The 15721-nt window shown below is 44.1% G+C and overlaps 2 protein-coding genes and 1 non-coding gene across 5 annotated transcripts in view; 1 reads left to right on the forward strand and 2 right to left on the reverse strand.

Annotated features, from left to right (window-relative positions):
- Window positions 1–11170, reverse strand: part of LOC105887526 (zinc finger protein 264) — a 14251-nt gene extending 3081 nt beyond the window's left edge. The window contains exons 1-3 of one of the 3 annotated variants that reach the window (XM_012808666.2): window positions 10794–11170; window positions 8059–8185; window positions 6586–6681 (exon numbers count right to left, since the gene is read on the reverse strand). In XM_012808666.2, coding sequence (XP_012664120.1) covers window positions 6586–6681; window positions 8059–8185; window positions 10794–10832 — 262 coding nt within the window. In that variant the 5' untranslated portion in view covers window positions 10833–11170. Of the gene's footprint in view, window positions 1–3773; window positions 3800–6585; window positions 6682–8058; window positions 8186–9792; window positions 9818–10793 lie in introns of those variants that run through there. The other 2 variants (XM_023516442.1, XM_023516443.1) reach the window with 2 other exon arrangements.
- DUXA (double homeobox A) overlaps window positions 10958–15721 on the forward strand; it is a 29770-nt gene continuing 25006 nt past the window's right edge. The window contains exons 1-3 of the mRNA XM_012808539.2: window positions 10958–11007; window positions 11117–11296; window positions 11407–11462. Coding sequence (XP_012663993.1) covers window positions 10958–11007; window positions 11117–11296; window positions 11407–11462 — 286 coding nt within the window. The remainder of the gene's footprint in view (window positions 11008–11116; window positions 11297–11406; window positions 11463–15721) is intronic.
- LOC111727046 lies at window positions 15428–15529 on the reverse strand. Its single transcript, XR_002774685.1, has one exon. It is a non-coding gene; the product is annotated as a U6 spliceosomal RNA (small nuclear RNA).

Consider the following 15721-nt stretch of genomic DNA (forward strand, 5'->3'; position numbering starts at 1 on the left):
TGCCTGGCTATTTTTGTTGTTGTTGCAGTTTGGCTGGGGCCCAGGTTCAAACCTGCTACTCTTGGTATATGAGGCTGGCGCCCTATTCACTGAGCCACAGGTGTCGCCCTCCCTGAATGTTTTTTATATTGTTTTTTACACTGAGGGCTGTATTCAATAGTTTATACAAAGAACTAACTCATTATTGACCCCTGAACAGTTCATCCTGGGAGGATGACTCAAGCTAAGGTCTGGACAAAGTCACAACATATAAGTTTAATCTGTGGAAACTGAAGGAGTGTTTAAGACCAAGCCACATAGATAATGATTAAATCAAATATGCTTGCACACAGGCAAAAAAAGAAAAGAAAAAATCAAATGTGTGGGTGGCACCTACAGTTCAGCGGGTAGGGTGCTGGCCCCATATACTGAGGGTGGAGGGTTCAAACCCAGCCCCAGCCAAACTGCAAAAAAAATATAGCCAGGCGTTGTGGTGGGCGCCTATAGTCCCAGCTGCCAGGGAGTCTGAGGCAAGAGAATCGCCTAAGCCCAGGAAATGGAGGTTGCTGAGAGCTGTGTGAGCCACGGCACTCTACTGAGGGCGATAAAGTGAGACTCTGTGTCTACCAAAAAAAAAAAAAAAAAAAAGTGCTTATGTAATTAAGCTTTGATAAAATTCTGGACATTGAAGCTCTGAGGAATTTCCTGAGTTGTTAACACTCCAAGCACATATTGCTATATTCCAAGGCTAGGAAACAGGGAGTCCCTGGACAAAGGCTTTGTGCTGGGAAATTTTCCAGCCTTTACAAAGAGAGGCTATTACAGTAAGTCCCCAAGTTACAAACTTCTGGATGATGTACGACTCACACTTATGGACAAGGGGTATTACAGGGAATGATTAACTAGACCTATTCCAACTTATTAGAAATTCAACTAAAGAACAAATCTACAGAACATATCTCATTTGTAAAACAGGGACTGCCTGTACTACTAGAAAATCTAGAGGCAATAAATAAAGTTTCTGAAACATACAACTTCCCAAGCTAAATCGGGAATAAACAAGAATTATCAAAAAACCAATAAAAGGGTGGTGCCTGTGGCTCAGTTATGTAGGGTGCCGGCCCCATACACTGAAGGTGGCAGGTTTGAACCTGGCCCTTGCCAAACTGCAACAAAAAAATAGCTGGGCGCTGGGGCAGGTGCCTGTAGTCCCAGCTACTTAGGAGGCTGAGGCACAAGAATCATTTGAGCCCAAGAGTTTGAGGTTCCTGTGAGCTATGATGCCACAGCACTATAGAGGGTGGCAAAATGAGACTCTTAAAAAAAAAAAAAAGACCAATAATAAGAGATTGAAACAGTAATAAAGAATCTGGTTAGCTTGGCGCCTGTAGCTCAGTAGCTAGGGTGACAGCCACATACACTGGAGCTGGCGGATTCAAACCCAGCCCAGGACTGCCAAATAACAACAAAAATAGCAGGCATTGTGGTGAGCGCCAGTATGAGGCTGAGGTAAGAGAACTGCTTAAGCCCAAGAGTTAAAGGTTGCTGTGAGCTGTGACACTACTGAATTCTACCACACCTACAAAGAACTGGCAACTATCCCACCTGTCCTACTGACACAGTTCTATAAGATCAAGAAGGGAATACTCCCAACTCATTCTATGAAGCTAGTTATCACCCTGATAAAAAGCCAGGAAAGAGCACAACAAAAAAAGAAAACTACACACAGATGCAAAAATTCTAGCAAACTAAATTCAACATCACATCAAGAAGATAATTCACCATGATCTAATGGGTTTCATCTTGGGGAGGCAAGGATGTTTAAGCATACCCCAAATTAGTAAGTATGATTCACCACATAAGCAGAAGTAAAAACAAAACCCATATGATTACATGAATAGATAATGCAGAAAAAGCATTTGATAAATCCAGCACCCTTTCATGATAAAAACCCTGAACAAACTAGGCACAGAAAGAACATACTTCAAAATAATAAAAGCCATACATAACAAACCTTCAGCCAACATTATACTGAATGGGGAAAAGTTGCAAACACTCCCCTTAAGAACTGGAACAAGAGATAAGGACGCCCACTGCCACCACTCCATTCAGCATAGTACTGAAAGTCCTAACCAGAGCAATCAGGCAAGAAAAAGAAATAAAAAGCACCTAAATCAGGAAAGAGAAGGTCAAACTATCTATTTACCAAAGATATGACCCTGTATCTAGAAAACACTAAAGACTCCACCAGAAGACTCTTAGAATTGATAAATTCAGTAAAGTCTCAAGTTATAAAATTAAGATACATAAATCAGTTTTATTTCTATACCATCAAGCTGACAGTCAAATTAAGAACTCAGTAACATTTGCAATAGCTGCAAAGAAAATAAAATACTTAGGAATATACTTAACTAAGGAGGTGAAAGATCACTACCAAGAAAACTACAAAACACTGATGAAACAAATCATATGAGGTTGAGGTTGGGCAGTTAAATTTACAACTCATCCTAGAAAAGGTGTTACATATTTCCTTGCTGAATATCACTACAGTGAACTTCAAAGTACTCTCTTTGACCATTGGTGATGGTAGCTGATACTTACCAATGAGGTATGTAGCACTTTATCTAGGAAGAGTTCTTTTTTTTTTTTGGAGACAGAGCCTCAAGCTGTCCCCCTGGGTAGAGTGCCATGGCACATAGCTCACAGCAACCTCCAACTCCTGGGCTCAAGCAAGGCTCCTGCCTCCACCTCCCAAGTTGCTGGGACCACAGGCGCCTGCCACAACGCCTGGCTATTTTTTGGTTGCAGCCATCACTGTTGTTTGGCAGGCTCGGGCTGGATTCCAACCCGCCACTTTAGGTGTATGTGGCTGGTGCCTTAGCCACTTGAGCCACAGGTGCCGAGCCCTGAGAAGAGTTCTTGAACGTAACTGTCCAACTTCACAGTTGACAATTTGGAAAAACATCCCATGCTTAGGGATTGCAAGAATCAACATTGTTAAAATATACATGCTTCCCAACGTAATTTAAAGATTCAGGGTGGCAACGGTGGCTCAGTGAGTAGGGCACCAGCCCCATATACCGAGGGTGGCGGTTTCGAACCTGGCCCGGCCAAACTGCAACAAAAAATAGCCGGATGTTGCAGCAGGTACCTGTCATCCCAGCAACTTGGGAGGCTGAGGCAAGAAGAGAATCACCTAAGCCCAGGAGTTGGAGGTTGCTATGAGCTGTGTCGCCATGGCAATCTCCCGAGGGCAACAAAGTGAAATTCTGTCTCAAAAAATAAAATAAAATAAAATAAAGATTCAATGCCATTCCTTTCAGAGTACCGACATTTTTCGGACAAATCTAGAGAAAATAATCCTAAACTTCATATGTAATAAAAGAGCCCAGGCTTGGCGCCTGTAGCTCAGCAGCTAGGGCACCAGCCACATACACTAGAGCTGGTGGGTTCGAGTTCAGCATGGGCCTGCCAAAGAACTATTGACAACTACAAGCAAAAAACAGCCTGGCGTTGTGGTGGGTGCCTATAGTCCTAGCCACTTGGGAGGCTGAGGCAAGAGAATCGCTTAAGCCCAAGAGTTTGAGATTGCTGTAAGCTGTGATGCCACAGCACTCTACCAGGGGTGACATACCGTGTTTCCCCGAAAAATAAGACCTATCCCCAAAATAAGCCCTAGCAGGATTTCTATGCATTTGTGAAATATAAGCCCTACCCCAATAATAAGACCTAGTGATGGGTGTGGCTATGCAGTGTATCATTTCGGCGCAGAGTGGTAAGGAAGACTGGAATACCTTTTATCTGCCACAGCTCCTTTCTCCAAGCTGTTTGCACTTGCACAGGTAACTGTGGTCACAGGCATCCTATTGCGCACGTGTGAACAGGTAGGGAAAAGGTGTTCACGCATCACTAGCACCCAGCTTCCAGAATAAGATGACTTAACTGTATTTGAATAAATGTAGATTGTCGTATTCATAGGACAGATGCAGTGGCTTACGCCTGTAATCCTAGCACTCTGGAAGGCCAAGGCAGGTAGATAACTTGAGCTCAGGAGTTTGAGACTAGCTTGAACAAGAGCAACACCCAGTCTCTACTAAAAATAAATAAATAAATAATAATATAGAAAAACAACAACAACAACAATAAACTAGTTGTAGTCCCAGCTCCTTGGGAGGATAAGGCAAGAAGCATCACTTGAGCCCAAAAGTTTATGGTTGCTATGAGCTATGATGCCATGGCACAATATCCAGGGCTAATGAAGTAAAACTCTTGTCTCAAAAAAGAAAAGCTCAGCGCCTGTGGCTCAAGTGGCTAAGGTGCCGCCACATACACCTGAGCTGGCAGGTTTGAATACAGCCCTGGCCCACCAAACAACAACGATGGCTGCAATCAAAAAATAGCCAGGCATTGTGGTGGGCACCTGTGGGAGGCAGAGGAAGGAGACTCGCTTGAGCCTAGGAGTTGGAGGTTGCTGTGAGCTGTGATGTCATATCACGCTACACAAGGGCAACAGCTTGAGACTCTGTCTCAAAGAAAAAAAAAAGTAAAAAATAAAACAAAAAGAAAAGGGGTGGCACCTGTGGCTCAAAGAACTGGCACGCAGACCCCATATACCAGAGGTGGTGGGTTCAAACCCAGCCCTAACCAAAAACTGCAAAACAAAACAAAACAAAACAAAAAGAAAAGGCACATAAATCAACTGAACAGAATAGAGAATGCAAAAACAAAGCCTACAACCAACTGATTTTAGACAAAGCAAACAAAAATATATGCTGGGGAAAGGATGTCCTATTCAATAAATGGTGCCAAGAAAATTGGATAGCCACATGCAAAAGAATGAAACTGGATATCTATTTATCACCATACAAAAATTAACTCAAGATGGGTTTTAAAGAATTAAATGTAAGACCTAAAACCATAACAATTCTATAAGAAAAGAGGAAAACCTGTCCTAGGCAAACACTTTAAGACTTTAAAAACAAACACAATTAACAACAAAAATAAATAAATGGGAATTAAAAAAATTTCTTTGAGGCAAAGGAACAGAGAAACTACAGATAAGAGGTGATGTGAACACTAGATAACCAATCAATACAAGGAAGCAGACTTTACAGTCAACATTAAAATGTGCTAACACATTAGGGTACATATGCTGAGATATCAGTGCCTGGCAAACAGTTAAGTGGATGGATTACCACACCATCAAATTGATGAAGATGGAGATGCTGAGTTGTCAGAGGTGGCAGCCAATCTCCTAATCTGCTTGGATGGCAGGACCATTCAATGAAAACTGGGAGGTGGTAGGAGTGAGCAGATCATGGGTTCCTATTAAGGCATGTTGACCTTTGGGCTTTTGAGATACTCAAGTAGAGATGTAGAATTTAAAAGGGGAGAAGAACTAGAATGTGCTATGAAGGGCTGAAGAGATACAGCACTAAAATAACTCAAGGGCTGGCTCAGTGGCCTGATGGACTAACATAGACGGAAGACCATGATTTTCTAGGGATACCAATGAACATACCAGAGTTGCTGCCAGTGCCCTCAGCAGTTCAGGTTTGGGATAGAGAAGGCTAAATATCACCTTGATATTCTATAACACAGGAGATGGAGGAAGATAAGGGCAAAGACTGCTTTAGTGTCTGACACTCAGAGAATAAGTTGATAAGGAAGGAAAGGGTGATAGGATATAGCTGGAGAGAAAAATTGGGAGAATAAGAAAGGCCTTTTTCCTCAAAGTTCAGAAGGAAATGTGAAATAACATTTTTCATTATGACTACTGTAACTTGAAAAATACTCATAACTTAATCTGATGAGTTAATTATTATGGCTCACTGTACTATTTTATGCATTAAGGAGGAATTGCATGACTACACTGCCAAACAACCCAATGATATAAAACCTATTATTACTACCATTTTTCAGAGGACAGAATGTAGTAGATTTGAGTATATTGCCAAACGATTTGCTTTTTTTTGGACACAGCTCAGCCACATTTCCCAGATCTGTTGCAGCCCCCATAGCCAAAACCCTAGCTTCTGCGCTTAGAATGTGAAGTGAGTTTGTGCTTTTGGAAGTGGTTGCTACCACCTTTGCTCTTAATTATCTCACAGTGTATGTCAACACAACCTTAAACCAACAGGCTGATGAAGGCACCCGAGTTCCTGAATTACTGTGTGCTACACAGTTCTCCATAGATACACGCACACCTTGGTATGAATGAGAAAAAAGTTTTCTTATGCTGAAACCCTGAGATTTTGGAGTTTGTCTGACACAACAGCTCCATTAACTTAACTGAACTTTACATTCAAAGATGTAAGATCATACAACTTCACTAAAGCCACAGAGCTGGTGATCACCAAGCCAGGTTTCAGGCCCACACTGCTGAAGCCCTGAGGCAGATCTTAGATCAACCTCACTTCTCCCTAAGGGTGAAGGTATGGGTGATGGGGCTGGGAAGACAGAGGTACCATGAGTAAAAGGGCTCTAGGTCTCCCAAATTCCTAGAGAGGCCACAATTAAGAAGCTCCCCTGAGATTCCAGGGCCAGTGGTCTTTACCCAGCCCTGAGCCTGCAGGGCCCCCCAGCTACCTGGACCTTGGTTCCTACCTGAACAGGGTCCTTGGAAGAGGTCTTTCCTCACTGTCCATGGTGTCTGTCCATGCTCTAGCTGGTAGATCAAGACAGGTCTGGGAATAGGACACCCTGTACATGGAGAAAGCAATTGGACACATGGATTGTGACAAAAATAAATAAAGACCCTTCACCCATTCTGGGACTTCAGGATGGGGGATCAGACCATGGAATGAAGTTACTCCCATCTGCACAAACAAACATCTGTTACATGACCCAGAAGCCAAAAGCATGCCATGCTGTGCCGCCAGGATAGGTCTACTCTTAACAGCAAGTCAAAACCTAATATTTATAGATTATAACCATGTCAAAGAAACTGTGCCAAACAATATACATGCATTACATTATTTAAAAATTGAACTTTATGGAATACTTTAGAGAAAAGCAGACATATTTCAAATATTGCCTCATTTTATTCAAAACAAAGCATGTATCTTCTTCACTGATCCCAGTCCTTTATGACTTCCTTAGCAATGCATTATAGAATTCTTCCTCTAGACCACAGACTGAAGGACAATCCTACCTGAGGATTTTCTCACAGCATCCCCAGGACATCTACATTGCTATCAACACTATTTTACAGGTAATGAAAATCAGGCTTGGGCAGATAAAGTGATTTCTGAAGAATACAGAATTGGTGAGTGGCTGAGCCAATAAGGAAACCCAGGGCCTAGCCGTCTACACTCTCTGTGCTGTTCAAACACAAAGCTTCCCAACAATGCCCAGAATGTGATGCATCCATGCATGATGATGATGATAATCATGGTGAGAATGACAGCAACAGTACTGGTGGCAGCAGGGATCCCAAGGCGCCTCCTTCCCCACCCCCACACATAGCCTGGTCTCCCACGCACTATCCTGAGCCTTTTTCATAGAATAATCTTTTTAGGCTCGGCGCCTATAGCTCAACTGGCTAAGGCGCCAGCCACGTACACCTAAGGTGGCGGGTTCGAATCCCCAGCCCGGACCGGCCAAACAACAATGACGGCTGCAACCAAAAAATAGCCGGGCGTTGTGGCGGGCGCCTATGGTCGCAGCTACTTGGGAGGCAGAGGCAGGAGACTCGCTGGAGCCCAGGAGTTGGAGGTTGCTGTGAGCTGTAATGCCACGGCACTTTGCCCAGGGGGACAGCTTGAGGCTCTGTCTCAAAAAAAAAAAAAAAAAAGAATAATCTTTTTACCCTGGACACAGCCAGAGAAGTATATTGGACAATTGCTCACCTCACCAAAGAGCACACTGAGATACAGGTAGTTCAGTAACTTGCCCAAAGAATATTCTGTTTCATGAGCAAAGAAATACATGGAGACCATGTAGGAAGTGGTGAGTCTAAAAAATGAGAATTTGTGGGAAGAAGGCAAGGCAGATTCCAGAGGCCTTCCAGGCTGGATGGTAAAGACCAAGAAAAAGGAGTTGGCAGGTCCACTGCATAATGCAGGGGGAAAGCCTTACCCAGAGACATCAGAAGTCTACAGTTTTCCAGCATCACCTCCTGGTACAGGGTTCGCTGAGCTGGGTCCAGTTGCCCCCATTCCTCTTTGGTGAAAGTCACAGCTATATCATCAAAGGTCACAGAAACCTGGAAAGTCAAATACAGGTAGTAGCATTGGCCTTTGAGGGGCTGAATGTGATTAGAGGTTGCCTATGCTTCACTGGAAAAGGCATAGGGATCAAGGCATGAATCAATGAGTACCTGTTAAGTTCCAAGCTCTGTGCTGATCTTAAAGGCAAGAGGATGTTGTTTTGGAAATAATATACAGAGTAAGGGAATGAAGCCTCCTATATGGGAGCCATTAGAGAACAACATAGAACAATGGGAACCTGTCAACTCTGAGACATAGACACTAAGGACTCTAAGAAATGAGGGGAATAAGGAAATAGTGATGATGATAATAATGGAAGTAATGGGCTCGGTGCCTATGGCTCAAGTGGCTAAGGCGCCAGCCACATACACCTAAGGTGGCAGGTTCAAATCCAGCCCGGGCCCACCAAAACAACAATGATGGCTGCAACCAAAAAATAGCCAGGCGTCATGGTGGGCGCCTGTGGTCCCAGCTACTTGGGAGGCTGAGGCAGGAAACTCGCTTGAGCCCAGGAGTTGGAGGTTGCTGTGAGCTGTGATGCTACAGCACTCTACCCAGGGGGACAGCTTGAGGTTCTGTCTCAAAAAAAAATAATAATAGAAAGTAATGCTAACAACAGTAGTACTTCAGCCTCACTGGCTCAGCTAAGTGCCTGTCTCACAGTGAAGGCTTCACAACCCAAGTCAAAAAGACCAAAAGTCCCCAACTTTGAAGTCAAACTCTTGGGGTTTGAATTCAAACCTCTGATGTCTGGTGGCTGTGTTATCTCCTAGACAATGGTTTACTTCGCTGACTCCTGATGTTTGAATCAAGAGAATAATAGTTCCCACTTCACCAATAACAGTTTTGAGATTTAAGGGAAAAATTAAGGTCAGGTATGGCGTGGTGGCTCACACCTGTAATCCTAGCACTCTGAGAGGCCAAAATGGGCGGATCACTTGAGGTCAGTAGTTCATAACCAGCCTCAAAAGTGAGACCCCCCCCATCTCTCGAAAAAGTAGAAAAATGAGCCAGATGTGGTGGTGCATACCTGTAGTCTGAGCTATTCAGCAGGCTAAGGAAGGAGAATTGTTTGAGCCTAGGAGTTTGTTGTTGTTGTAAGCTATGATAACACCACCATACTCTAGGTGAGGGTGATGACAAACCCAGAGTCTGTCTCAAAGGAAAGAAAGAGAAGAGAGGAAAGAAAAGAAAAAAGAAAAAGAAAGGGCCAGGTGTAATGGCTCACGCCTGTAATCCTAGCACTCTGGGAGGCCAAGGCAGGTAGACTGCTTGAGCTCACAGGTTCGAGACCAGCCTGAGCAAGAGACCTGGTCTCTAAAAATAGCTGATCATTGTGGCGGGTGCCTGTAGTCCCAGCTACTGGGGAGGCTGCAGAAGAGAATCACTTGAGCCCAAGAGTTTGAGGTTGCTGTGAGCTATGACACCACAGCACTCTACCAAGCGTGGCAAAGAAAAAAGAAAGGGAGGAAGAAAGAGAAAGAAATATTATTCAGGGCTTTGTGTGTTCTGGGATTTTTATTAATCCTCCCACAGCCCCTGGAATCAATCCAGTTATCATCTTCATTTCACTGTCAATGACTTCAGGTTAAAGAAGCTTTACCTTGGGTGGCGCCTATGGCTCAAGGAATAGGGCGCCAGCCCCATATACCGACCCTGGCCAAAAAACTGCAAAAAAAAAAAAAAAAAGAAAGAAAAAGAAAAGGAAGCTTTACCAATTTACCTAGAGTCATGCAACCTACAAGATCCTAGAGGGTTTAGGACAATGCTGGACCAGGACAAACAGTGTAACTTGACACTTCATCATTATACTGAATCTAAAGTAATGAGACTATAAAGCATTTCTTCTGTTTTTGCTAAAAATGAGTGTTTAAATCTATTTCAATTACCCGCGAAAATCTATGAACATGGATAAAGGAAACTGAGCCTTCATCACTGACCTCCAAAAAAAGGCATCAAAAAGGGTGGCATGTATTTCGGGAATAACAGGGCCCAGAACAGCTTCTCACAACCCCCGCACTCTACCTGGACCTCCCAGACTCTTCCGGGAAATTCCACAATAAACCACCAGACTCTTTTTGCCTTGGATAATGCAGCCTGTGGACATGAGAATAAAGACCTTTGACTGATCTCTACTAGCTGAAAAAAGGTGAGACACAAAGGAAAAGACCAAAAATCACAAGATCTCCCCGTCCGTGTCTCAGCAGCCGGAAGGAACCATGGCAACCTCACAGATCCTTCCAGGCCTCCTCCAACGGTTAGTACACTTCGTCTTTGTCCCTGCACCTCTCTCGGAGGCCCGGAATGCCCCGCCCCCTAAAGCCCCAAGCCCCGTTGGAATGAAGTACAAGCGACCAGGGTGGATGCCTGCATAATGCTTGTGTGATGGGTGCCTCTGGAGGAAATGTAATTCACTCTTCAACAACTTATCTAGCTCCTCTCAGATGGCAACAACCTTTAGGACTGGGAATAAGTTAATTATAAGATCTGCCAAAACGAAAAACTGCAACAATAAGTCCATGAGGCAGCTTGGACGCCACCCTCTTCAAGAACAGTTTCTGCTCCAGCAGGGGTCCAGCAATTATGAAATCACCATCCACTCACCTCCATCTGGGTCGTCAACGACGCCACCGCTGCAGCCATCACGCGGACTCTGGGCCGTGCAGGACTGGAATAGGGGAGCAACCACCGCCCAGGCAACTTGGCTAACCCCTTACCCGTGCCCTGCCCAGGGCGGGCGACCCGGGGCCGCCGTCTTCTTAGACGAAATGGTGTACCAGGCCCAAGGCGCCGCTCTTGGCTACTGCGGGGCTCAAAGGCGAGTGGGGAGAGGCCGCGGCCCGGCGAGCAATCAGGGAACACGCCCGCTACAGGAGCTCTCCTTCGCACAGAGGTGCAACAGGAATCCCTCTTTCTTCCCTGCTCAGTCCTGAGAAGAAGCCTAAAACATGCTCCCGGCGCGGGACCTCAGCAACCAAAAACCACTCTGGACCAAGGAAAAGGGAAAATGGCGACAGCGGCGAACAACCCGGAAGTCCCGCCTCCGCCGGCGTGAGCCGCAGGAAACCGCCCGGCACCCTCCTGGGGCAAGATGCACAGCCTTCTGGGTAATGTGGTTTCTTGGTATACTGTTCGCCCTCGCCGGTTTTCTCCGAGTGGAGGGCGCCAGAGCACCCAAGCGTGTTCTGATTCACCTATTACGTTGGGCTTACCACAGGATGTGGGAGTGCCAGAACCAAGGGGACTGTCCGTTCTTCGCTGGGGGAAATCGAGGTTCGGGCAGCAGGGACATCTGGTGTTCAGGCTCTCTGCGCGTCTGGTGACAGTCCCCTGACCGATACCTCCTCCCCGGATCAACACATGGGCGGACAGGCGAAAAAGCAGCCGAACAACCAATATACGTCAGGATTTCTCCCTTTATTGTCCAAAAGGTACTGTAATACATTAAGAATCCTACGCTTGGGGTGGCGCCTGCAGCTCAAGCGGCCAAAGCGCCAGCCACATACACCAGAGCTGGAACGTTCGAATCCGGCCCGGGCCTGCCAAACAATGACAACAACAACAACAACAACAAAATAGCCGGGCGTTATTGCGGGCGTCTGTAGTCCCAGCTACTCGGAAGGCTGAGGCAAGAGAATCGCTTAAGCCCAGGAGTTTGAGGTTGGTGTGAGCTGTGACGCTACAGCACTCTATCAGGGCGATAGCTTGAGGCTCTGTCTCCAAAAAAAAAAAAAAAAAAATCAAAAGAATCTTAAGCTTGTCTAGGCGCCCATAGCTCAGTGTGGTGGGCGCCGGCCACATCCCCGGGGCTGGCGGGTTCGAACAAGGCCCGGCCTGCTAAACATCAATGACAAGTACAAAAAAAAAAAAAAAAAGTATATATCTGGGCGCTGTGGCGGGCACCTGAGGTCCCAGCTACTCGAGGGGCTGAGGCAAGAGAATCACTTGAGCCCAAGAGTTTGAGGTTGCTGTGAGATATGACGCCATGGCCCTCTAACGAGGGCAGGAGAGTGAGTGAGAAACTATCAAAAAAAAAAAAAAAAAGTTATAGGCTTTTTAAATTTCTAAAAAAGAACTTTACAAGATAAGGAGAAAAGAATCCTTATTTCTCTGCACCTGCGAAGAAAGCAGATGTAATCAGTCATCAGTCTCTATAGAAGCAAAAGCTTAGAAATGAGTGATGGGAACTATAAACTGGGAAAATAACCCCTAACCTCTGAAAGATCTGTTACTCTGATTGATTTCCTTACTTAATATGCATTTTATGGTAATGATATATTTTTTTCCCCTTAAAGGTGTAAAGCCCTAATGAAATTACTATGTTAGCCAGAAGTGCATCCACTGGCATTCTACCATGGGCAGAATAACTGCAGATTCCTTAGATAAACAAAAAGCATGATAGTTATTCATTCATGTTAATAGCCAACCTCTTCTGGGTTTTATCTCTAATAGGGTTATTTTTTTTTTGTAGATTATTTGGGGATTTCTATATATTAGATTAGGTCATCTGCAAATAAACAGATTATTATTTTTTCCTTTCCCATATGTGAATGCCTATTTTTTTCCTTGCCTAATTGCCTTAGATAGAACTTTCAGTACAATATTAAACAGAAGTTGTGATAGTAGACATCTTTGCTTTCTACTTGCTCTTGGGGGAAGTCTTTAGTCTTTTACCACTAAGCTGATGTTATCTGTGAGATTTTCATAGATAGATGCCCCTTACCATGTTGAGGAAGTTCCTTTCCATTCCTAGTTTTCACTTTTTTTTTTTTTAAGCCAGGACATTTATTGCATGACTAATTGTTGAAATTTTTAAGATAAACTGGATGCTGGAACAGCTGCCCTCTTGGGTTCAGGTATCGTTCCTTCATAGAATTGATGCTTGAGTCTGCAGTATACAATTTTTAGGTGCCTTATTCAACCTTATTCAACCAGTGCCTTACTCAACCAGTGCCAGTGATATTTCATCTTTTGCCTTGGAATTCCAGTTATACTACCTCTTGCACGTGGCAGGATAAACAAATAGGCTTTTGAAGGTGGTAGGTCTTAGAGCCACAGTGGCAAAACAATGTGTGCATCTTTTTTTTGTTTGTTTTTTTGCAGTTTTTGGCTGGGGTTGGGTTTGAACGCACCACCTCAGGTATATGGTGCCGGTGCCCTACTCCTTTGAGCCACAGACACAGGCCCACGTGTGCATCTTTGTATGATGATGCTTTCCAAATAGTATTCCCTTTGTCATCTTCTCCCTATTCCTAGATTATTTTTGGTGGGGGTGGGGGGTTATGGAGAAAGGGTGTTGGATTTTGTCAAATGTTTTTCTGCATATATTAAAATCATGTAGGGTAGGGCAGTGCCTGTGGCTCAGTGGGTAAGGCGCCAGCCCCATATACCGAGGATGGTGAGTTCGAATACAGCCCCGGCCAAACTGCAACAAAAAAAAAATAGCTGGGCATTGTGGTGGGTGCCTGTAGTCCCAGCTACTTGGGAGGCTGAGGCAAGAGAATCGCCTAAGCCCAGGAGTTGGAGGTTGTGAGTTGTGACGCCAAGGCAGTCTACCAATGGCGATAAAGTGAGACTCTATCTCTATAAATAATAAAAAACAAAAAGGGGGTAGTGCCTGTGGCTCAGTGGGTAGAGTGATGGCTCCATATGCTGAGGGTGGCTGGTTTGAACCTGGCCCTGGCCAAACAGCAAGAAAAAAACAGCCAGGCGTTATGATGGGCACCTGTAGTCCCAGCTACTCAGGAGGCTGAGGCAAGAGAATCACCTAAGCCCAAGAGCTGGAGGTTGCTGTGAGCTGTGATGGTACAGTACTCTACAGAGGGCAACATAGTGAGACTCTGTCTCTAAAAAATAAAATAAAATAATTTTAAAAATCATGTAGGTTTTTTTTATTTGTTTTGTTTTTTTTGGTGGTGGTTCCCTGATTCTGTTAACATAGTGCAACTGATTTTCTCATTTGGAGCCACCTTTGCATTCCTGGGCCAAATCCCACCCTATCACATTGTATAATACTTTTCACATTTTGCTAATATTTTTTTGAGAATTCTTGTGCCTATATTCGTAAGACATATTAGTCTACAGTGTTCTTGTAATATTTTTGTCTGGATTTATTATCAGAATAGTATTTGTCTCATAGAATAAATGTAAATTCTTCTCTAAGTGTTTGGTAGAATTCACCAGTAAAGCCATATTTCCTTGGATTTTTTTTTTTTTTGAGACAGAGCCTCAAGCTGTTGCCCTGGGTAGAGTGCTGTGACATCACAGCTCACAGCAACCTCCAGTCACTCAAGCAATTCTCCTGCCTCTGTCTCCCAAGTAGCTGGGACTACAGGAGCCTGCCATAGCGCCTGGCTATTTTTTTTTTTAAGAGCCAGTTTCACTTTGTCACCCTCTGTAGAGTTCTATGGCATCACAGCTCACGGCAACCTCTAGCTCTTGAGCTTAGGCGATTCTCTTGCCTCAGCCTCCCGAGTAGCTGGGACTACAGGCACCTGCCACAACACCTGGCTATTTTTTTGTTGCAGTTTGGCCAGGGCCAGGTTTGAACCTACTACCCTCAGTATGGGGCTGGTGCCCTACTCACTGAGCCACAGGTGCTGCCCAAACCCAGCTAATTTTGGTTGTAGTGGTCATTGTTATTTGGCAGGCCCAGGCTGGATTTGAACCTGCCAGCTCAGGTGTATGTGGCTGATGCTTTAGCTGCTTGAGTCACAGGTACTGAGCCTTCCCTGGACCCTTTTTTTTGCAGTTTTTTGGCCGGGGCTGGGTTTGAACCCAGCACCTCCAGCATATGGGGCCGGTGCCCTACTCCTTTGAGCCACAGGCACCGGCCTATTCATGGAGTTTTTTTTTTTGCAGTTTTTGGCTGGGGCTGGGCTTGAACCCACCACCTCTGGTATGTGGGGCTGGCGCTCTACACCTCTGAGCCACAGGTGCTGCCCATTCCCTGGACATTTTAATGTGTGTGTTTTTTATTACTAATGAAATCTCTTATGTGTTTATTCATGTTTTCTTTATTATTCAGTTAAGTTTTATAGATAGAGTCTTTCTAAGAGTTTGTTGATTTTATTTAGGTTACCTAATTTTTTCATATACAGTTTTTCATAGCATTTCTTCTAATACTTAAAACAAATTTTTTTCTATAGGGTTAGTAGTGTCCCCTGATTTTTTTTTTTTTGTTCAATAAAGTTTTATTTTTCCAAAATAAAAAACCTGGTTGGACCTGTAAAAAAAATTTAAATATGGAACACATCACAAATTTGCATGTCGTTCTTTCACTGGGGCCATGCTAATCTTCTCTGTATTGCACTTCATTCCTGATTTTATGAACATTTATATTTTTTCTTTTTTCTCAATTATTCTAGCTTAATGTTTGTCAATTTGTTGTCTTTTCAAAGAACCAATTTTACTTTCATTGATTTGATTTCTTTATTTTTTTAATTTATTATTATTATTTTTGAGACAGAGTCTCACTATGTTGCCCTGGGTAGAGTGCCGTGGTGTCACAGCTCATAGCAACCTCAAACTCT

The sequence above is a fragment of the Otolemur garnettii genome, unplaced genomic scaffold, assembly GCF_000181295.1.
Source record: "Otolemur garnettii isolate 467f Iridium unplaced genomic scaffold, OtoGar3 scaffold00091, whole genome shotgun sequence".
NCBI lineage: Eukaryota > Metazoa > Chordata > Mammalia > Primates > Galagidae > Otolemur > Otolemur garnettii.